Genomic DNA, 24,008 nt, shown 5'->3' on the forward strand with positions numbered 1-24,008 from the left:
CAAATCGACGATCAACGGGAGGGCCTTTACCTTTTACCTTTACTTTTTGGGTCACAACTGTTGATGCACAAGGATCACTCCTGGCTTTGCACTCAGGAATTACTCCTGGTGGTGCTCAGGAAACCATATGGGGTGTTAATAATCGAACCTGGGTTGTCCGAATGCAAGGCAAATGCCCTACTCGCTGTATTATCACTCCAGCCCCAGAGTTCTTTATTTTCTGAACCAAGTTTTTTTCTGAAGTAAGTTAAATATCCTTAAATGATTCATAAATTCACCACTGAAACTCAGATTCTGGAGGTTTCTTTGTGATAGATTTTTTTACTGTTTCTTTGGTTTGGTTTGGGGGCCATACCTGGTGGTCCTTGGGGACAATTGCTTGCTCAGTGCTTAGGAGTCATTTCCAATGGTTACGGGTGTCAGGATATTCAATTCTGTTACATTGATCTTTGGATCTATCTTTATTTCAATACCATGCTGTTTTAATTACTACCACTTTGTAGTATAGTTTGAAGTTAAGGAAGGTGATGTCTCCCATCTTCTTTTTCCCAAGGATTGTTTTAGCTATTCATGGGGGTTTGTTGTTCTGTATTAATTTCAGAAGTGCTTGATCTATTTCTTTGAACAATGTCATGGGTTTTCTTATAGGGGCCACATTGAATCTGTATAATGCTTTAGGGAGCATTGCCATTTTGACAACGTTAATTACCTAGATTCCATGAGCAGGGAGTGTGTTTCTATTTCCCCATGCCCTCTTTTATTTCTTAAAGTAGTTTTTGTATATTTTTTGGTATAGGTCTTTCACCCCTTTATTTAAGCTGATTCTCAGATACTTGATTTTCTGAGGCACAATTGTGAATAGGTTTTTCTAATATCTCTTTCTTCTCTTTCATTATTTATATATTGTAAAGCCATGGAATTTGGGTATTGATTTTGTAACCTGCCACTTTATTATACAAATCTATTGTTTCTAGGAATTTTTTGTAGAGTCTTTAGAATTTTCTAAGTATAGTATCTGCAAATAGAGAAAGCTTGACTTCTTCCTTTCCTATCTGAATGCACTTGGTATCTTTTTCTTGCCTAACTGCTATGGCAAGTACTCTCAGTACTATATTGAATAGAAGTGCTAAGAGTGGAAAACCTTGCCTTGTGCCAGATCATAAAGGGGTAAGCCTTTAGATTTCCACCCTCCATTGAGAATAATGCTTGCTGAAGGCTTCTGGTAGATGGCTTTGACTATATTGAGGAAAGTTCCTTTAGCTCCCATTTTGTTGAGAGTTTTTATCATGTATGGGCGTTGGATTTTGTCAAGTGCTTTTTCTGTATCCATTGATATGATTGTATGGTTTTTACCTTATTTCTCATCCATATGGTGTAATATTTTTTTGTGGCTATCTCTGAATCTTATGAAGACAATGTTTATGAGAAACAGCCTTGTTCCTGACGCTCCATTCATTCTCAATGGAACGACCATCTCCGAATGCAACAGCTATGTGTACCTAGGTCGAGAGGTCAACATGACAAATGACCTGGCACCTGAGCTGTGCAGGAGGAAGAGAGCGGCTTGGAACGCCTTCAAGAACGTTGAAGAAATAGCTAAGAGGACGAAGAACCTCCGGCTCCGGGCACATCTCTTTGATTCCACTGTTCTTCCTGCATTAACATATGCCTCAGAGACCTGGGCCCTACGCGAACAAGATGAGAACGCTATTCAGGTCTCCCAAAGAAGAATAGAAAGAGCTATGCTTGGAATATCACGTTTCACTCAAATGAGAGAAAGAATCCGGAGTTCTGACATCCGTCGACTATCAAGGATCAGGGACACTGTCTCATTTGCCAAGGTGTTGAAAATCAGATGGGCTGGTCACGTAATGAGATTTAAAGACGACCGCTGGACTAGAGCTGTTACCGACTGGATTCCACGGGATGTCAAAAGACCGCGTGGCCACCCACCTTCCAGATGGTCAGACTTCTTCGTCAAGATCATGAACGATCGGTTTGAGGCCCTTCATGTTCCCGGAGCGAACAGATGCCATTGGGCTACACTAGCACGCGACAGGGACAAATGGAGACGTTACTGGCGCCCGCTCGAGCAAATCGACGACTAACGGGAAGTTAAGTGATTAAGTGAAGTGATGGTGTAATATGTTGATTGACTTGCTAATATTAAACCATCTTTGCATCCCTGGACGATGTGTGTGATCTTTTTGATGACTTACTGTATATTTGCTAGTATTTTGTTGAGGATCTCTGCATCTGCGTTCATCAGGAATATTAGTCTGTAGTTTTATTTTTTTGTGTGTGGTGTCTCTGTCTGCTTTGGGCATTAGGGTGATATTTGCCTCATAGAAACAGTTTGGGAGTGTTTCTGTTTGTTCAATTTCCTGGAAAAACTTTAAAAGAACTGACAGTAGAACCTCTTTAAAGGTTTAAAAGAATTCGCTAGGGAACTCATGAAAATCCTGCTTTTTTGTTTTTGGGAAGACTTTTTGTTACCATTTCAATTTCCTCAGTGGTGATAGATCTATTTAGGTATTTTTAATCTTCTTGTTTCAGCCTTGAGAGGTTACATGAATGCAGGAAGTTATCCATTTCTTTGAAGATAACAAGAGATTGTTTTGTGGCATAAAGATTCTCAAAGTAATCTCTGATGATCCTTTGAACTTCTATATTTTCTGTTGTAATGTACCATTTTTTATTTCTGATTTGGTTTATTAGTATGTTTCTTTTTAAGTCTTGATTATAGTTTATCAATCTTGCTTTTCTCGAAGAACCAGCTCTTTGTTCCACTGATCTTTTGGATTGTTTTTTAGGATTCCAGCTTGCTGATTTCTGTTCTAAGTTTTATTATTTCTTTCTTCCTGCCTGGTTTGGGCTCCTTTTGTTGGTCATGTTCCAAGATCTTAATTTGTGAGGTTAAGTCATTTATGTGGATCCTTTCTTCCTTCCTGATGAACGCTTGCAGAGCTATGAACTTTCCTCTTATCACTTCTTTTTCTGTGTCCCACAAGTTCTGATAGCTCCTGTCCTCCTTCTCATTTGTTTCCAGTAATCTTTTGATTTCCTCTTTGATTTCCTCTCTAATCCAGTGGTTGTTCAGTAATGAGCTGTTTAATTTCCAGGTGTTATTGACTGGAGTCCATTGACTTGACTCTCTGTTTCTGTGTGTGATTCACTTCTATTTTCGGTGCATCGTAGCCTGAAAATATAGTTGATACAATTTCTCTCCTTTTAATTTTATGGAGGTATGTTTCATGGTCTAGCATGTGGCATCATGGAGAATGTCCCATGTGCACCGAAGAAGAAGTGTATTCAGATTTGGGGAGTGAAAAGTCCTATATATCAACTAGCCCACTCTCTTCTATTTCTTCCCTCAAATAAAGTATTTCCTTGCTGGGCTTTAGCCTAGGTGATCTATTGAGAGGTGACAAAGCAGTGTTGATATCTCCAGCTCCTGCTTGTTGCTATCAACGTCCTTCAAAACTATTAGCAGTTGCTTCAAGTATTTTGCTGGTCCCTCATTATATGTGTATACATTTAAGAGTGTGAGTTCTTCCTGATGTACAGTTTCCTTGATCATTAAGAAATGACCTTCACTGTCTCTTATAACCTTCTTCAGCCTGAAGTTTATGTCATCTGATACTAGTATAGCCACCTCTGCATTTTTGAGGGGGTTGTTGCTTGAAGATCTGTTTTCCAGACGTTGACTTTGTGTTTGCTTTGACTGTTCGAATGTGTTTCTTGAAGGCAGAGGAGTGTTGGGTTCAATGTTCTGATCCATCCTTCCACTCTGGTCTATGGCCATACCACCCTGAACGTGCCTGATATCATCTCATCCGGTCACTCTGTGCCCCTTGTGCATTTAGTCCACTGACATTGAGAGAGATTCTTGTGATGGGGTTTTGTGCCATATTTCTGCAGGAGTTTGGTGTACTTGTGGGACTTGTCTTATCTAAAAGAAGCCTTTTTAGTTTTTGTAACAATGGCTTTGAGTCTATGAAGTTCCTGAATTGTTGTTTATCTGTAACATTGTGTACTGTTCCTTCAAATCTGAATGGGTCTCTGGCTGGATGAAGTACTCTTGGTGAGGCATTCATTTCATTGAGTTTTTTCACTATGTCCCAAGACTGTTTTTGAGCCCAGAGGTTTTATCGGAAATGTCTGCTATAAATCTTAAGGATGCTCCTTTACAAGTGATTTCCTTCTTTGATCTTGCTGCTCAGCATTCTATCTCTATCTGTGGTTTTCGTCATTCTGACAAAGACGTGCCAGGGGGTATATTTATTTTGATTTCTTTTAGCTGGCCTGCAGACCTCCTGGATTTGGGTGTGTGCACTTTTCTTGGAATGCACAATGTCTGGGAACTTCTCTGCAATGATGGCTTTGGTAGTTGCTTCTTCATCAGGGTTTTCTTCCTGTCCCTCTGGTACCCTAATGATTCTTACGTTGTTTCTCTTGAATTCATCTCATGTTCTCTTGTCATGCTGGTTTATTTTGAGACTCATTGCCATATTCTGCTATTGTCTGAAGATTTTCTGCATATCCTCTTGGAGCTCACTGATTTTGGAGCTAACTGCAGTCCTCAGCAGCCGTTACTCCTGGTGGAGCTTAGGGGACCATATATGGTACAAAGCATCATTCCTAGGTCCACTGCATACAAGGCACGCACTTTACCCATTGTACTATTTCTCTGACCTCTCCATACAATTATTTTTGTAGGAGTACTGCTATTTATTCAGCCACTGATTAGGTGATTGAATTGGGCATGAACTCTACCTTAATTTTTTTTTCACAATTTTATTTATTTATTTTTCTTTTTATATTTATTTATTGAATCACTGTGGGAATAGTTACTATGCTTTCAGGTTTAAGTCTCGGTCATGCAATGATCAAACACCTTTCCCTTCACCAGTACTCATTTTTCACCACCAAGAACCCCAGTATACCCACCCTCCCACCCCTCCAAATGCCTATGAGGCAGATGATTTCTACTTAACTCTTCTCTACATTGATTACATTCACTATTTCGACAAAAGATGCACCATTATTGTTTAGAATTTCTCCCCAATCAGAATTGCTGAAAAGGCATTGTGAAATGTTTTGTTTTCTATAGCTGGTTATGAGAATCATATAATGTCACGCGGCCACAATTTTGGATTTCTGCAAAGAGCCAGATAATTTACAAGATTGGTTTCTGTGTGTCTGGTGTTATGGCCATGCTGGAGAGCCGCTCGTGGGGGGTAACTAGTGACCTCGGTAGGGCATGGTCCATTCACTTTTCTTCTGCAAGCTTTTGGGCTCTGGACTAAGTCCTTTTGCCTCTGGAGCTATGGCTGTGCCAGAGAGCCGCTTGTGGGGGGCAAGTCATGACCTCGGTAGATTGTGAAGGATGAGCCGGTTCCGTCCCCTTCCCATGAGACTGTAGTTGCCCCTTCACTGCCGGTTCATACCTGGCTTTCCAATAAGCTCTAAGGTGGTGGCCACCTTGCTGCCAGGGGGGCGGAAAAGGTGGAAGGGAGCAACACCCTTTCCCTCCCAGGGAGGCAGCTCCATACAATCCATACAATTTTAATCTTTGAAAAATTGGTTGAGACTGATTCTGTTGCCCAGGATATGGCCTAGCTTGATATATATTTAATGAACACTTGAAAACAATTATGTATCATGTGATGGTTGGATATAATGTTCTAATCAGAATTAGGTCAAGGAGGTAGATACTATTTATTTTTAAAAAGTTGTTCACAATAATTAATTACAATCAATATTCCAACACAAATCCCATCACCATTACCCCTTCTCACCACCATATTTCAAATTATTCCACCCCAATCTCCAAAGCCTGCCCCCAAAGCAGGACATAAATAATTTATTTTGATTTGCGTATCATGAATAATCCACTAAAGATGATGCAAAAAAGTTTCCTTAGAGGAAAGTGTGTGAAGATTGTTGTACCACCCTGGAGCCATTAAGTCCTTTTGTAGAATATGAGATGATGGCTGCATACTCCAGGAATTCTAAAATTTTAAATAGGGTGATACAGCTAGAACTAATCTTTTTTAATAATGTAGGACTACTGCTATTTGTTTAGCCATTGATTAAGCTAATTGAATTGGGCATGAACTTCACATTACTTTTTTTTTAATAATTGTGTTTCCATGAGATAGAACTAGAAAGCTTTCGTGTTTGAGATTCAGCCATACAATGATGGAACACCCATCCATCCACCAATGCACATTTTTCAACACCAATATCCCCAGTATCCCCCCAACATCCCAGTCCTCACCCTGCCTCTATGGCAGACAATTTCCCTAATACTTTCTCTCTAATTTGGGCCGTTATGTTTTGCTCAAAATTTCCTACCACCATTCAAGCCTACCTGTCAGGGCCAGATGCTAGATAATTTATTTTCCATTGCTCATTCTGAATATCATGAGAGCTTGTACAACTGCGATTGTAAATTTAAATTCTAGATTGTAAATGATTGGGTTCCAGAGGCATCTCTGTATGGCACTAATCCATTTGGGGATTCAATTTTTAATGGGGTTTTCAGATTCTGTTGTTGTTTATATTTGTGAGTGTTTTAAATATTCTGGATACCAATCCTTTATCTGATAAGTTGAATATAAATATTTTCTCCCACTTAGTCTTCTTTTATTTTTAGCCCATGTTTCTTGTGCCGTGCAAAAACTCTTTAATTTGATGTAGTCCCATTTATTTACTTTTGATTCTGTAGCTTTTGCCAAAGGCTTCATGTCATTGACAACTCCTTTGAGGTCCAAATATTGGAGCATTCTGACTATATTTTATTCAATGTAGTTTATACAGTCTGATCTCAAAGTCTTTGATCCACTTTGAATCAACTTTTGTCAGATAAGAATCCAGCTTTTAATTTCTCTTTACATGTGGCTTTACAGTTTTTCCAGCACCATTTGTTTAAGAGGTTGTCTTTATTCCATTTAATGTTCTTAGCTCCTTTGTTAAAAATCAGCTGACCAGATACACTGGGGGTTATCCTTGGATATTCTATTCTGACACATTAGTCAGAGTCTGTCCCTAGCATAGCACCATGCTATTTTTATCACTATGGCTTTATACTGTAGTTTCATGTTAGGCAATAAGATACCTCCAAGTTTCTTGTTCTTCAGTATGGTTTTGATTATTCAGGGTCTTTAATGATTCCACACAAATCTCATTACTATTCTAAGTCCTTGAAGAATGTCATTTGAATTTGGGAAAAGATTGCTTTGAATCTCTGTAATAGTTTAGTTAGAATAATCATTTTGACAGTATTGATTCTTCCTATTCATGAGCATGGAATGTTTTCCATTTCCTAAGGTCTTCTTCTATTTCTTTAAGTGTTTTGAAGTTTTCATGTTATAGGTCTCCCATCTCTTTTGTTATATTGATTACTAAGTACTTGATGTTTTTGGACAATATTTTAATTGGGGTAGACTCTTTGAGTTCCTTTTCCTCTGATTCATTATTTGTACATAGGAATGCAACTGATTTTTGCTGCTGCCATGTCAGTGACTCTATTCACAAAATAGGTAAATCATACAAATGAAAAAGTTTAGTAAGAGTGAAGAGAACTAAGAAAATTTGAAGGGAAAAACCTGAATAACCCTATAAAAATACTAAGTGTGTTTTATCCTAAGAAAGGGAATGTTGATTTTTTATTGAAAAATATTACAGATACTGCTTAGGTGTCTGCATTACTAAGTAAAAAATTATGATAAATAATTGTTATGAACGTAAAAACCCTGATTAGACATAGAATCATTCAATGTAAGTGAAACATTGATTCATTATTGAAAAAAGTTTATTACTTTGGTTTTTTTTTTATAATTTATTTCCTTATTGAATCACTGTGGGAAAAGTTACAGAGCTTTCGGGTTTAGGTCTCAGTCATGTAAATATCAAACACATTTCCCTTTACCAATACTTATTTTTAACCCCGAACCCCAATAGAACCTCACCTCCCACCCCTCCCAATTCCTGTGAGGCAGATGAGTTCTAGTTAATACTCTATCTACTTTGACCAGATACATTGTTTAGATAGAAGATGCACCATTATTGTTTAGAGTTTACGACCCCCCCCCAATCAGATATGCTGAAGCAGCGTTGTGAAATGATTTGCTTTCTACAGCTGGGTTTAAGAATAAAATGATGTCTGGATTTCTGGTTTTGAATTTCTGCTATTTTACTTATTGACCCTGGAAGAATTTCTATTAAAAGTTAGCTAGTTAAGAGATTGGTTTCTGTGCCCTGGAGTCGTGGCCGTGCCGGAGAGCCGCTCGTGGGGGGCAGCTGGCGACCTCGGTGGGGCGTGGGGGACGGCCCACAAAGCCCCCCTTCCCATGAGGTCCCTGCCGCTCCCGCCAGCCCCGGCTCAAACCTGCTTTCCACAAGGCTCCCGTGCGGCCGCCATCTTTCTTTCCAGAGAGGAGCGGGCGAGCGGGTCAACACCCTTTCCCCTCCGGGCAGGCTTGGTGGCGCGGTTCAACACAAGTCCATTTGCTTTTCTGCTCCAAGCGGCTGGTTCTCTGTGCTAAGTCCTTGTGCCTCCGGGGCCGTGGCCATGCCGGAGAGCCGCTCGTGGGGGGCAGCTGGCGACCTCGGTCGGGCGTGAAGGACGGCCCATTACGCCCCCCTTCCCATGAGGTCCCTGCCGCCCCCCACCCCCGGCTCAAGCCTGCTGTCCACAAGGCTCCCGTGCGGCCGCCATCTTTCTTTCCAGAGAGGATTGGGCGAATGGAGCCAAGTTTATTACTTTGAAGTCACTTTGTTGCGATGGTATTTTGCTATTGATTGCAGGAGCCTGGTCCTATTCCACTGCAAGGCTTTAGTTGCCAGAACTACATAACTTTAAATATGAAATTTGATCTTCACTAAGGATGTTTATTTTCACAAGGACAAAGATGATGAAAATTTGGGTGGAGGGTAACTCAAGCCACTATTAGTCAAAAAGAAATGGAGAATTATGTACTACCTTATATTTATCTTTTTGCCTAATTACTCAGATTAATTTTAGAGGACTACGTAAAGACAATTCTCATTATAAACTTCCCCCCAGCAACCTCTTTAAATTCTTTTTTAAAATGGATGTGACTTTAACTTTAATTCATAGCATTCTAGTTGGGTTGGGCAAATCAGGCACATGGGCCAGCTTGCTGTCGTTTTTTTGTAAATAAAGTTTTATTAGCATACATAATGATCACTCCCTTATATGAAATTCACTGCTGCTTTCACCCTACAACGGCCAAGCTGAGTACTTGTGACAGGTTACCTGACCTAACAAGTCTGAAATGGTTACCATCTGCTCCTTGTAGAACGTGTCAGTGGTCTTCATACCCTGTCCCACTTCTAGCCCATCATTCCTAACGCACCTCTTCTCATTTTGCACCCCTGACTTTCTTAATTTCATAAATGAATTGCATGACCTTTACTTAATTCAGTTCAATCTTCTTTACAGAACAAAACAGATTTCAATGCTTCCTTTCTCAAGTAATACATTTTTTTTGTTTGTCAGAGATCCCAGGCTGGAAAAATCCTAATATTTTCCTCAAACACAGTAAACCCTTCCAAGTTTGTGCGATCACTATTACCCTGCTCCTACTCCCCCACTAAGATCTCCTATTTAGCTTATTGTTTCTCTTTTATTTGTTTTGGTTTCTTAAGAATTCTTATGGATGGGCCTTAGAGAGGGTACAGTGGGCAAGGCATTTGCCTTGTAGGCAACTAATCTGGCACTCCTAGCCTTGCCAGGAGTGATTCTTGAGTGCACAGCCAGGAGTGAACCCTGAAAACTACTAATATGGACCAAAACCTAATAAATAAATTAAAAATTGTTATGGCTTGTAGGGTGCTCATCCAGTGCTAACAGTATGGATATTTTATCACATTTCTCTTTCTTTTGTAATTTAGCAAGTTTGTCAGCAGCATAACAATTTTATTCTTTGAGGTGGCATTTCTATTCTTTTAGCTGCATTCTAATTGATAACACTGGACTTTTAATTGTCTGTATTGTTTTCAGCCTGCATTTTCCTGTTTGTTTTTGTTCGTTTGACTTTGTTCTTATTATTCTCTGCTTTCATTTCCTAAGAGGCTATCTTTATACCCGGAAGTGCTTAGTCCTGGTCCTATGCTTAAGGGATTACGCGTGGCAGTGCTCGGGGAATCATTTGTGGTACTGGGAACTCAAACTGGGGTCAGTTGCATACAAAGCAAGCACCTGTATATCTCTCTGGCTCTGAAGCTGTGGGAGACAGAACCTCAGGTCTCATAAATGTGAGTTATGAGCCCAAACACTGCGCTATGGATCTATGGGGTTCCTGGATCATTTCTTTTTGCTGCCTATTAAAAACACCAGCAGATCATTTCTGAAGATTTTCTTTGTTGCTTGTAAGATTTTCTTCTATGATAGACTTTTGCAGCTCTCAGAGTAAATTAGATTTTCTTTTATAACCTCTTGTTGTGTTGACCAATTGTTGATGTTTCTGCTTATTGTTTCTCCTATTTCCTAATCTTTTGATTAAATACAGATCTGTTCAATCTTGACTTTTACCACACATTAGTAGGGCACCTACTCTCCAGTCTCTTCAGAAAGAGACTGAATCTTCTCCATGGTATAGCATGGACATGCATTTTTAACTCTAAGCCCACTGAGGCCTAAAGCTGTGCCATTATGTGACTATACCAGAGTTGCACCATTTCAGTGCAGACAGATGTCTGGGTTTCCAATTTGGAAACAAACGTGAACAGCCTTGCCCCCCTTAACATGCCTGTGGTGTCTGCTGTGCTCTTACTCAGCCATTCCTTTTGGTATTTACCTAGGAGATGAAATGATGGGTCCCAAAGTATATTTTCATCTTTAGTAGAAAATGCTATGAATTACTCTGAATATTAAGTCAACAATACTTAAATATCCAGTAACATTTCTTTATGTTTGAGTCAACAAAGTAACGTATTCTGATAGTTAATAAAATGTTAAAATGAGTCATAAGAACATTTTCTCTTATAGTAGAGCATCCAGGGAACACCAAAATGAGGTGTCCCTTCATTTGATTTGATTATTATCACTGAAGAAAATAATTTCAAATTATTGGGTTGTTGAGAAATCTCTTCCCTTTATACACTGGCACACGTAATCTCAGAGAAGCACAGTCCGCTGGAAATTTTTTCAATGATTTGTAGCACTTCGAAAAAAAAAGATGATAATCTGTAAAAAAAATGAACAGAAGGGCATAAATGTTTATGATTAGTCATATTTCTAGAAACAAGCATTACTAACTCAATATATCCAAGTACTGTAAGATCCACAGAGCCCTGATTTGAAGTTAGACAGACCCTGAACACAGAGAGGTGCTGCAACTTAGGACACCAGAAGGTGCGATGAACCTCTTCCCACCCCATGAACCCTGCACCATGTGGACAGGTTAGCAGACATTCCCAGTCCTTCCGCCCCAACAACTCAATGAGCGTTAACTCTGATATCTTGCCTCCAACACCTCCATAATAACCCTCTACACAAATGGGAATATTAAGTACTGACTTGCATAACCACTGAAGGAGCACCCTAAGGGCACAGAAATTGTTATATTATCAGGAGTAACAGCTTGCTGAAAAACAATGAAATGGATCATAACTCAGATAATTGGGAATCTGAAGCTCAAGTCACCCTCAAAATGTCAAGAATCATAGGGAGACAAAGAAATCCACCTGCTTTGGTCAATAGGAAAATCACTAGTTGTGGCTGTTGGATTGCAGTTCTAAGCATTTGAAGAAATAACATTGGTTTGTCCTTTATCTCCTCTGCAGGGAGCTTAGGTTTTTTGAGTTGCTCCCATCACAGTGCTCCCAAGGCATACCCAATTCCTTCAGGCACTCCCAATCCTCTGTGTTTATCTTTAACCTCTCCATTGTGCTCTTCTTCCCCTATCTGTTAATCGCTAACATCCCAAAATCAGACCCTGTAACTTGTAAAGTAAAATTCTTCTGAACTTTGTAATGACACCTTTGTCAAGGTGTCAGCCATGGGGTGGGAACATGGCAGGGTGGGGGGGGGGAATCGAATATGGAACCTCCATGGGAGATTGACATGGTGGTGGGACTGGAGCTGAACTATTTTATGTCTAAAACTCAACTATCAATGACCTTGTAAATTACAGTTCTTTAATTAAAAATAGTTTTTAAAAAGAGAAGAAAATCTGAAAAATAAAACCATAAAAAGAAAGTGATTCTGGGGGAAAATTAAATTACTAGAGTATATAAACACAAAGAAAGTAAATCTCTTTCCTCCTGCCCCCAGGACCATATATAAATGCTCACCAAAATTCCTTGTTTATCTTTCCAGGAATATTCTGCGCATATTGCATAATGCTTGATATACGTCTGTGTATATATACATATATATTTATACTTTTTACTTATGAAATATGAGACGTAGGAAAGTTCATAAAAACAATGTGGAATGACATGGGTGTCAAGTGGTCATCTTGCAGATACCATATATAAGTTACGAATCATAGCCCTCTCTTCTTTTCCACTAAATTTTTCCAAGATCATTATTCTGATTTTTATTGCTTTTTACCATAATTACTTGTCTTTATACCTTTAACTCATATACATATATATATAAACATATATAAACATTACAGTTTAGTGCTGATTTTGAACTTCATATAAGTAAATTCAAAGCAAGTGCCTTACCCCTGCTCTATTGTTCAGGCATTTCTGTTATCATTTTTATGTTATTAGTTTCTTATGTTATTAATGTAATTAATTTATGTAATTATGTAATTAATGTTATTAATTTTTCTTCATTTCTTTGAATTTCCTAAAAGGATGCTTCGTTGGGTTTTCCCCCCACCTTTTCTAATATGTCAGTAAGGCTGAAAATTTCCATCTACATGCCCAGTCAGCGGCATTCCACAAGTTCGGTATGAAGCATTTTAGTATTTGATTTCTAGCTTCGTTACATTTTTCCTGATAACAAACTATGCATGTTTCCAACTCCTTCAAATGGCTGAAACTTCTTTATAATATAGTAAGTACAGTCAATTTTTGTTTAACGTTCTCTGTGTGTTTGAAAGAATATGAGTTTGTAGTTGTTGACTAAAATTCTATAAATGTCTGTTAGCCAAGTTTCTTAACTACGTTTCTCAATCTTCCATTTTTTAAATTTTTTTCTCAGCTTACTCTATCAGTTTCTGAGAAGATTGAATTTTTCCCAGCATTATTATGAATTGATGACTATTTCGCTTGCAATTCTATTAAATGTTGCTTCATGAAGGTTAAATCCATGTTATTAGGTATATTTAAATTATAATTCAAAATACTTTCCCAATGAACTAAACCTTTGTGAAGTGCCTTTTCTTCTCTAGTAGCTCTTTCTGCTTTAAAATCTTTGATATTCAGCTCTTCCTGTTCAGCCCCAACACTGTGCTGGTCTTCTTCCCCACCCAGGTCAGTTAAGCTGTCAGTACTAAAACCCGGGAATTGGCTTTCTTCGGGTAAGCGTCCCAGGCGTCCTCTAGGACCCTGGGTTGCCCACCAGCCCTGAGCCTCTTCCTGTTCGTCCCCAACGCTGTGCTGGTCTTCTTCCCCTCTCAGCTGGTAACACTCCCCCACATACACCAGGTACCTTTGGGGGCGTGGCCTCTTAGAAGTGGGCGTGGCTTCTGTAGAAGTGGGCGTAGATAGTTTAGTCATACCAAGAAATCCAGTGTAACATCTTAGTCCCCATACCTCTACACCAATATGAAGAAACAATGCAAATCCCCACCACATGGGGACAATGATGAAAAGAGTCCAGAAGCCTCAGTAGGTGCTACTCACCTAAAAGACCTCTCTGAGAAAGAATTCAGATATGAAGTAATGAAGATGTTCAATGAACTCAGTGAAACAGTCAGACAGATATCCAGTAACATGACAGAAACAATCGAGAAATTATGGGAAGAAATGAGAGCAGACATTGGAAAGCTACACACAGAAATGTCATGAATAAAAGATTCCATAGATGAAATAAAAAATTCAGTCTGTGCCATCAACAGTAGAATGGCCACAGTGAAGACAGAATCAGTGAGCTGGAAGATCAGCTGCACCAAGCCAACAGGCAACAACAAACAATGGCAAGAGACCTCAAAATAGCTCTAGAGTGAATCAGAGTCCTAGGAGATGATTCCAAGAGGAACAACATTAGAATCACTGGAGTACCAGAAGGTCAGGGAAACAATCCCAATGAAAAAGCCATGGTTAAACAAATCATTGCTGAAAAGTTCCCAGAGCTGGACAATGCAGCCATTCAGATTCAAGGAGCCCGAAGGGTGCCAGCTAAAAGAGACCCTAACAAAAACACTCCAAGACATATCATAGTTAGAATCATGGATGCCTCAGATAGAGACACAATACTGCAAGTAGCAAGGTCAAAGAAGGAAATCACATACAAAGGAGCACCCCTTAGATTCACAGCAGACTTATCAGAGGAAACCCTCCAAGCCCGAAAGCAATGGTAGGATATAGCGAAAAAACTCACTGAAATGAACGCTTCACCAAGAATACTCTATCCGGCTAAACTCTCACTCAAACTTGAAGGAACGGCACACTACACACTATTTTCTAGATAAACAGCAGCTCAGGAACTTCATAGACTGAAAACCAAACCTAAAAGAAGGGCTAACGGGGCTACTGTAAGACAAGACAAACCCTACAAGCACAACAGACCCTTACAGAAAGACACCAAACCCTATAACAATAATCTCTCTCAATGTCAATGGTCTAAATTCACCAATTAAGAGACACAGAGTGGCAAAATGGATTCAGAGACAGAACCCAACATTCTGCTGACATAGAAGGACTGCACTCATTTGTGGCGTATAAAAGAATATAACATGAGGCTTACATCTAAGGATAGTGAATACATGGGACAGGAAGATTGCTCCATAGCTGGAAGCCTGCCTTATGGGCAAAGGGGAGAAGGCAGCTGGAATAGAGAAGGGATCACCAAGAAAATGATGGCTTGAGGAACCGGTCGGAATGGGAGATGTGTGCTGAAAGTAGATAATGGACCAAACGTGATAACCTCTCAGTATCTGCACTGCAAACCATAAATGCCCAAAAGGAGAGAGAGAGTATGGGGAATATTGTCTGCCATGGAGGCAGGGGGAGGGTGGGAAAGGGGGAGGGTATATGCCGGGGATATTGGTGGTGGGGAATGTGCACTGGTGGAGGGATGGGTGTTTGATCATTGTGTTATTGTAACCCAAACATGAAAGCTTGTAACCATCTCACAGTGGTTCAATAAAGTTTAAAAAAAAGCATGCTACTGGAACAACAACTACAAAAAAAAAAAACTTTCTGACCAATGAGTCAGAATAGAATATCCCAGGATAAACCCCCATGTTTATGTTTAACTAATTTTTGACAAAGTTGCTGAGCGCATGAGAAGGAATAAAGTCATCCTTTTCAACAAATGGTGTTGGGAGAATTAGATAACCACATGCAAGAAATTAAAGCTGGATCCCCTATCTCACGTCTTATACAAAAGTCAACTCAAAGTGGATCAAAGACCTTGAGATCAGACCTGAATCTAATGGAATACTCCAAGCAAAATATAGGCAGAACACTCCAAGATCTCAAAGAAGTCTTCAGTGGCATTGGCAAAAACTACAGAATCAAAACAAAACAAATGGGACTAATCAAATTTCAAAAGAAACATGGGCTAAAACTAATCGATAGCTAATTGAGTGGGACAAAATACTCACACTCAACACCTCAATAAAGGGTTGACATCCAGGATTTATAAAGGACTCACAAAAATAAGCAAAATCTAAAAGCCCTGTCAAAAAATGGAGAGAGGAAATGAACAGACACTTCTCTGATGAAGAACAACAGATGGTCAAAAGGCACATGAAAACATGCTCATCATCACCTATCATTAGGGAGGTCCAAATCAACATGACAGTGAGAATTTGCACTCACACCAGTGAGAATGAAGCATAATCGAAAATACTGGGAACAATTTCTTTTGGCAGGGATATGGGGGAAAAGGAAACCTCATCCACTGCTGATGGGGATGTTGTCTGGTTCAATCCCTGTGGAAAATAGTAACACTGTAGCACTGTCCTCCCATTGTTCATCAATTTGCTGGAGCAGGCACCAGTAATGTCTCCATTGTGAGACTTGTTACTGTTTTTGGCCTACCGAATATGCCACGAGGAGCTTGTCAGACTCTCCGAGAGGGATGGAGGAGTCGAACCCGGGTCAGCTGCATGCAAGGCAAACACCCTACAAGCTGTGCTATCACTCCGCCCATGGAAAACAGTATGTAGTGTGATTAGTAAACTAAGAAATGAGCTCCTATATGACCCAGCAGTTACACTTTTTAGTATCTATTCCCAGGACAGAAAGATGTTCATTCCAAAGAATGTGTGCACGCCATTATTCATTGCAGCACTCAGCACAATAGATAAGATTTAGAATCAATCTATCCAATGACAGATAAGTGTATCACTAAAATGTGTATATGTACCCAGTGGAATACTACACAGCTGCAAGGAAGGATGAAACCATGTGATTCACAGCAACAGGGATGAAACTGGAAGATATCATATTAAAAGAAGTAAGCCGGAAGAAGGATAAACACAGGATGGTATCACTTACATGTGGTATTTAGCGTAACTGGGTGCAAGGATGCAATGTTTTAGGGGGGATGCCCAGATTAACCTAGGTCCCAAAGTATAATAGGGAGGAGAAGAAAAGAAAGTGGAGGGGAGGGGAAGAAGAGACAGATGAGAAACAAGGATTCATGGACAAAGGCGGTCTTAAGGAATGATGGAGCCAAATACTCAAACTACAGAGTCAACAACACTGAAATCAAAAGACCCAAACTTCAACAACTGAACTTAGAAAGGGGCCTGTCTAGAGGGATGCTGGAGGGGGTTGGGGGCAGATACGGAGGTGAGCCTGGGAACAGTGGTGAAAGGAAGTTAACACCGGCAGTGGGATCAGTCAGGAAAATCTTACTTACAATGGATTCTAGCTTTCCCCCCCTAGAAGCCCAGAGCAATAGCACAGGGGGTAAGGTGGTTGCCTTGCACGCGGCCGACAGGCTGACCTGAGTACGATTCCTCCACCCCTCTTGGGGAGCCCGGCAAGCTACCGAGAGTATCTCGCCCATACGGCATAGCCTGGCAAGCTACCTGTGATGTATTCAGTATGCCAAATACAGTAACAAGTCTCACAATTTGTTGTGAGACGTTACTGGTACCCGCTTGCACAGATCGATGAACAATGGGAGGACAGTGCTACAGTCTGATAGGGTGGCAAGTGTTAATTACTAAAACCACTAAGGTAAAAAAGACCAAAAATTAATAATCCAACTTGTGGTAAAAAATAAATGTCCTCTACATACTCAAGTAGCATACTAACTGGGAAGACTTATCGATGAACTGTTCAGACCTGTGGAAACCCATAGCACTGATTTACTCTGGGCACGCTGACTTTTGTCACTGGGCAAGCCCACTGTGGAAACCCTGGAAGCGAGGCCTTGTAGTTATTATCAAAGATACTGGCACATGGGTGACTCCATATAAACTGTGTGACTCCTAAACCCTAAATACACTCACCCTGAAACGCTTCTCGGCACTTTGAGTTTTGCTCTTGCTAAAGAAAGATCTTCTCCTTCTCCTTCTCCTGCTCTTTCTCTTCCTCCTCCTCCCCCTCTTCCTTCTCCCTCTTGTTCCTCCTCCCTCCTCCTTCTTCTGTTTTGTTCTGTTTTGTTTGGGGCTCATACCTGCCAATGCTCAGGAGTCCCTCCTGGCTCTGCACTCAGGAATTACCCTGAGTGATTTACGAGCACTTACGCTGTTTGGGGGACTGCACGTGACTCCACGGACTGAACCGGGTAGACCACATGCAAGGCAAATGTCCTACCTGCTATACTATTGGTCCCGACACTCTGTGCTCTTCTTCTTCTTTTTTGTTTTTCATTAGGTAAGGTAAAGGTAAAGGCCCTCCCGTTGATCGTCGATTTGCTCGAGCGGGCCCAGTAACGTCTCCATTGGAGACTTTGTTGTTACTGTGTCTGGCATATCGAATACTCTCGGTAGCTTGCCGGGCTCTCCGAGAGGGGCGGAGGAATCGAACTCGGGTCGGCCATGTTGGCCGCTTGTAAGGCGAACGCCCTACCGCTGTGCTATCGCTCAGATTTGTGATTTACAAAGTTGTTGATAGCTAAGTTTTAAGTATCTAATATTTCAACATCAGTCCCACCACTGGTGTCAGCACCTCTCCACCACTGTTCCCATATATCCTCCCCACCCCTCCGTGCTCTTCTGTGCGAGCATGGCCAGAGCTCCCACGGGAAGGAAACGCCTTGTGCTCTTCTAACGGCAACTGTGACTCCTGTGCTATCTTCTGAGGAGACGGATGCTCAACTCACAACAAACATGGTCTGAGTTAGGCTTGTGAGTGCAGATGTTTAGCTGATCCTAAGACGAAGTTCTCAGGGGCACTGCAGAAGGTGTGGGTGCTGTGCCTACTAACGAGTCCACCTCTCTATGAAAAGGACATTGACACATTCCACTGACACACTGTGATTTTATTTATGAGGGAGTTTAGTCAGATGCTAACTGAACCCATTAAAAATCATCTTGCAGGAAGCTGGAGAGATAGTACAGTGGGTACAGTGCTCACTTTGCATGCTGCTAACCCGGGTTTCATCCCCAGCATCCCATACAGTCCCCTGAGAACCACCAGGAGTGATTTCTGAGTGCAGAACCAGGAATAACCCCCGAGCATCAACTGTATGACCCCTCCACCCCAAATTATCTAGCAGGGCTTATAACTCAGGGACGTAGCTCAGTGGTCAAGAATGAATTCTGCAAGTGTTGATTCCAAGCATTGGGGTAGAGGTGGGTGTAAGAAGGAAAGATCCAGAGTCCTGTTTTCTGGAATGCAGGAACCCACGTTTTGTGAATCCATTTTGCTCTCTAGAAATTTTAATAAATGGCTGCACCACCCAAATGGAAAGCACCAACTGAAGTGGCACTGCATATCCTTGTGACCAGCGGGCACTCTGCATAGCAGAGCACGTGGCTGCTAGATGATATTTCTTCTCTTCCTCCCTCCGCTTCCTTCCAGACACAACTCGCTGTCACTGTCACTGTCCTCCCATGGTTCATCAATTTGCTCGAGCAGGACCAGTAACGTCTCCATCGTGAGACTTGTTACTGTGTTTGGCATATCGAACACTTCACGGGTAGCTCGCCGGGCTCTCTGAGCGGGACGGAGGAATGGAACCTGGGTGGGCCAGGTCAGCTGCGTGCAAGGCAAATGCCCTACCCGCTGGTGCTATCGCACAGCCCGGACAGACACGACTCAAACCCACCTCATTTTGAGTCTTTTGCGTCTTTCTTCTCCTCTGGAATTTCGGGGCTCTCCTGTGGCTGCTCCTGCTCCTGCCCCTGCCCCAGCACCTGCTCCCAGGCCTGCTCTAACTGCCGCTGCTGCTCCAGCTCCAGCTGCCACTGCTGCTCCTGCTCCCTCTGCCACTGCTGCTGTACCTCCAGCAGCCACTGCCTCTCCTGCTCCCGCTGCAGCTCCAGCAGCTTCTCCTCCTCTGCGCGCCTCAGCAGCATTTCGTCCATCTCAGCGTGGATGATCTGGTGGGCTGCGAGAATGTGCTTCCGCTGGGCGTCCCTCACTGTGCCAAGGACACAAAGAAGACCCTCCCTGAAAATCTGCAGGAAACCATTCCTGATGGTTTTTAGTTTGGTTTTGGATTGGGAGGAGGGACCCGGGGGTGGGGTGGGGCTACATCAAGCAGTGCTCCGGGGACCAGGGGATGTTGTAGGTGGAATCTGGGTCCCCTTTATGCAAAGCACGCACTCAGCCTACTGAGCTGTCCCAAAGGTTTCTGAGGGAGGCGTAAAGGAACCGGCATTCTGGGGGCAAAGTGGGCATTCTAATGATGGGTGTGGGATTGAAACCATGTATGCATAAAACTGCCACTAACAGTGTAAATCACAGTACCTCAATAAAAATTTTGATATGCCAGACACAGTAACAACAAAGTCTCCAATGGAGATGTTACTGGGCCCGCTCGAGCAAATCAACGATCAACGGGAGGGCCTTTACCTTTACCTTTTACCTTAAAATTTGAAAGAAATTGGCATTTCATTGGTGGGTGTGGTGTACATTATATTCCTTGGGTACACACACACTTATACTCTTTTAAACCAATGTTGTGCCAATGTAGTAGAAAAAATTGAGAATCGTAATTTTGCGAACGCCATTCCTTGGCTTGAGCCTGAATATATTAAATACAAATTACCGGCTCTCTTTTATAAGACGCCAAACCCAGGGGCTGGAGAGATACCCAGCAGGGGAGGCACTGCCTTGCACACCACAGAGGGTTTAATCCCCTGGTCTGCTCAGGGTTCTCTGGCCGCTGTTAAGAGTGATTCCTGAAATATTTTTCACAGACTTATGGAAGAGCTTAATGTCCCCTGGGTAAAATACAACAATCTTCACACTCTTTCCTCTAGGGATACTTTTCTGTAGCATTTTCAGCAGTTTTTCATGACAAATAATACAAAATGTTATTATTTCAGTTCTGCTTTGGGGCAGGGATTAGGGTTCGGGATGAAAACATTTCAGATATGGTGATGGGAAGGTGTAATGGTGGTGGGATTGGTGTCTGAATATTAAACGTAATCAAACAGAGTGAGCTACTTTATAAAATAAAAAAAAATTTAAAAAAAAGAGTGATTCCCCTAGCACAGAGCAAGGAATAAGCCCCGAGCACCACCAGGTGTGGCCCAATCACCTTTCGTCATCATTCCAGTGTTTTAATCTTTTTTAAAAATTTTTATTAGTGAGACACCATGAGGTCCAGTTGTAGACTTACAAATTTTTGTGCTTGGGTTTCAGTTATTCAATGATCAAGTACCCATCCCTCCACCAGTGCCCGTTTTCCACCACCACGGGTCCCAGTGAAAACTATGGAATGCTTCATGAATTTGCATGTCATCCTTGCACAGGGGCCATGCTAATCTTCTCTGTATTGTTCCAATTTTAGTATACGTGCTGCCGAAGCGAGCACTGTTTTTCTCTTTCTAAATAAAGATAACTAAACCCAAATTGTATTACCATTGGCTCTTTCTTCCCAAGGATCGTTTCAACCCTGTTCTTGGGTTCTGGCCAAGGATCGTTCCCCACCACGTTTGCTTCCACTTCACACCCCCTCCACAATTGTTTTTCTCCTGGAATACCTGCATGCCAAATTCTATGCATCTCTACAAACCCCAACTCAATCCAAACCTCGCTCGGAGGTTTCCTCTGGCACTTCGGTTCATGCACACCATTTCCTAACCTCATGTTTGTATCAGCCCTTCCAGAATGGAAGCACTTCATGTGATTTACCATTTGTTTTCTACCAAAAAAAAAATATTATTCAAGATAAAGTCCTTTTCTCATACTTCTCTTTGAATCTCAGTTCCTAATACAGAGGACACTTGTTGATTCATGATAAGTTTTTGAGCTCATGACTTTAGAATGTAGTCTATTTGTTATCAAGATCTTATGGTAAGATTTTTCCTTTAAAAAAGAAGAATGACAATGATGATGATGATGATGATGATATCAGTTCACATTTGTCCTTACTTTGTGAAAGGTGCTAACGGGGACAAACTTTCTCAGGGATGTAAAAACATAAGGCATCTTTATTCTATAATGTGATATATATTGCCTATTGCTTGGCCTAAAAATTAAATTTTGTCAGAATAAGCACTATCACAGCGGGTAGGGCGTTCGCCTTACAAGCGGCCAACATGGCCGACCCGAGTTCGATTCCTCCACCCCTCTCGGAGAGCCCGGCAAGCTACTGAGAGTATTTGATATGCCAGACACAGTAACAACAAAGTCTCCAATGGAGACGTTACTGGGCCCGCTCGAGCAAATCGACGATCAACGGGAGGGCCTTTACCTTTACCTTAAGCACTATCTTATACTGTTGATGGGAGGACTGATTAGAAGGATCTTGTTTTTGGGGAGGCAAGTTGGCACTATCTGTCACAATGTGAGATGCTGAGAGTATTTGTATTGCTAGGAATCCAGTATTATACCACTAGGAATCAAATCACAGAAGCATAATCAGGACACATATAAAAAGTACATCAGGGGCTGGAGCATTGTCAACATTCATTATAATTTTTCCATGATAAAAATTATCTTGGGTTGAAGCAATAGCACAGAGGGCAGGGCGTTTGCTTTGCAGGCGGCCAACCCAGGTTCGATTCCCAGCATCCCATATGGTCCCCCGAGCACCGCCAGTAGTTATTCCTGAGTGCAGAGCCAAGAGTAACCCCTGAGCATTGCCAGGTGTGACTCAAAAAGCAAAAAGAAAAAAAAGTACATCAACTGCAACTTGGATAATTACAGAAAATCACACCAGAAACAGGTCAAATGTTCATTTAAAAGGGTTACTGGTTTTAAAATTATAGTACAATCACATAATGGGAAGCTAAGACATTTTTCTGTTCAAAGACTTTATTAGAACTACACTGCTCCTTGATCCTGGGTTCAGTGAGCTGAAACATTACATACTCTTCTCGTAAGCCTGGCCAGTACTCCCCTGCATAGCTGCAATTTCTCAAGGTGTTATTTCACTTAAATGTTGGTCTTCTCCTGGCTGTGCCCTCTTCTGGGATTAGGACAATCGCCAATGATTAACAGCTCCAGAATAATACTCCTCTTTTATTTTTTCAGATATATTTTATCTCCTCTATTGACTAAAGACATTACTTTTTAAAAAAATTACCACTTTGGGGCTGGAGAGATAGTACAGTGGGGAGGGCGCTAGCCCTGAACCACTCAGCCAACCCAGGAACCTCTGGCTCCAGGCACATCTTTTCTCCTCCACTGTTCTTCCTGCACTAACATGTGCATCAGTGACCTCGGCCCTATGAAAACAGGATGAGAATGCTATTCAGGTCTCCCAAAGAGGAATCGAAAGAGCTATGCTTGGAGTATCAGGCTTCCCTCAAGTGAGAGAAGGAACCCGGAGTTCCGACCTCCATCCATGATCGAGAATCAGGGGCGCTGTCTCATTTGCCAAGGCATCAAAAATCACGTAATGCAATTTGGAGATGACTGCTGGACTAGAGCCGTTACCAACTGGATTCCACGGGATGTCAAAAGAAAGCCTGACTGCCCACCTACGAGATGGTCGGACTTCTTCGTCAAGACCCTGAACAAACAGTTTGACGCTCTTCATGTTCCAGAAGTGAGCAGACGCCATTGGGATACACTATAACATGGCAGGGACAAATGGAGCAAACGAGGACATTACTGGCACCAACTGGAGCAAATCGATGAACAATGGGATGACAAGTGATACAAGTGAATGTTTTAAATTTTAAAAATTGCCACCTTTGGCAAATGATAAATGAGGATTTTGTTTGTGTTTTGGAGGCCATGCCCAGTTGTGCTCAGAGTTTCCTCGGGGCTCTGGGCTCAAGGGTCACTCTTGGCGGGGCTTGAGGGACCATCTGGGGTGCTGGAGATAGACATCCCTCCAGTACCTAACTTAGATTCAATCCTGGCAGAAAGAGGAGGTAGTTGTGGCACGGGCTGAGCAGCAGAGAAGACTAAAGCCCTCCAGACACCCCAGCTTTCAGCACTCACTCTGCACACACCCTACCCCAAAGGGCAGTTCTATATGCTTCTCAACACTCACTTTATGTGTAAAGAGCCACCAAATCTCAAAATACTCGTCTTCTGGAAGATTGGGAATCTCCTTTTAGAGAAGGTTTGGATTTTTAAACCTCCAAACTCAGCAAGTGATTCTTCTCCTGAAATTTCCCCATAACTCTACTCAGTTTGAAATCTGAGGTGCACTGAAAATGATCTCCTCTGTGAGTGGTGGGTAAGGGGTGTGTGTGTGTGTGTGTGTGTGTGTATGTGTGTGTGTGTGTGTGTGTTTGGCAGGGGAGGGAGGGGGATGGGGG

General features: G+C 41.7%; 1 protein-coding gene and 1 non-coding gene across 2 annotated transcripts in view; both read right to left on the bottom strand.

Annotated features, from left to right (window-relative positions):
• Positions 1-19,388: 19,388 nt before the first annotated feature.
• Positions 19,389-24,008, bottom strand: part of CFAP91 (cilia and flagella associated protein 91) — an 89,927-nt gene continuing 85,307 nt past the window's right edge. The window contains exon 17 of the mRNA XM_056109130.1: positions 19,389-19,702. Coding sequence (XP_055965105.1) covers positions 19,389-19,702 — 314 coding nt within the window. The remainder of the gene's footprint in view (positions 19,703-24,008) is intronic.
• Positions 20,997-21,103, bottom strand: LOC130018766 (U6 spliceosomal RNA). Its single transcript, XR_008791638.1, has one exon. It is a non-coding gene; the product is annotated as a U6 spliceosomal RNA (small nuclear RNA).

The sequence above is a fragment of the Sorex fumeus genome, unplaced genomic scaffold, assembly GCF_029834395.1.
Source record: "Sorex fumeus unplaced genomic scaffold, SorFum_2.1 ptg000265l, whole genome shotgun sequence".
Classification (NCBI taxonomy): domain Eukaryota; kingdom Metazoa; phylum Chordata; class Mammalia; order Eulipotyphla; family Soricidae; genus Sorex; species Sorex fumeus.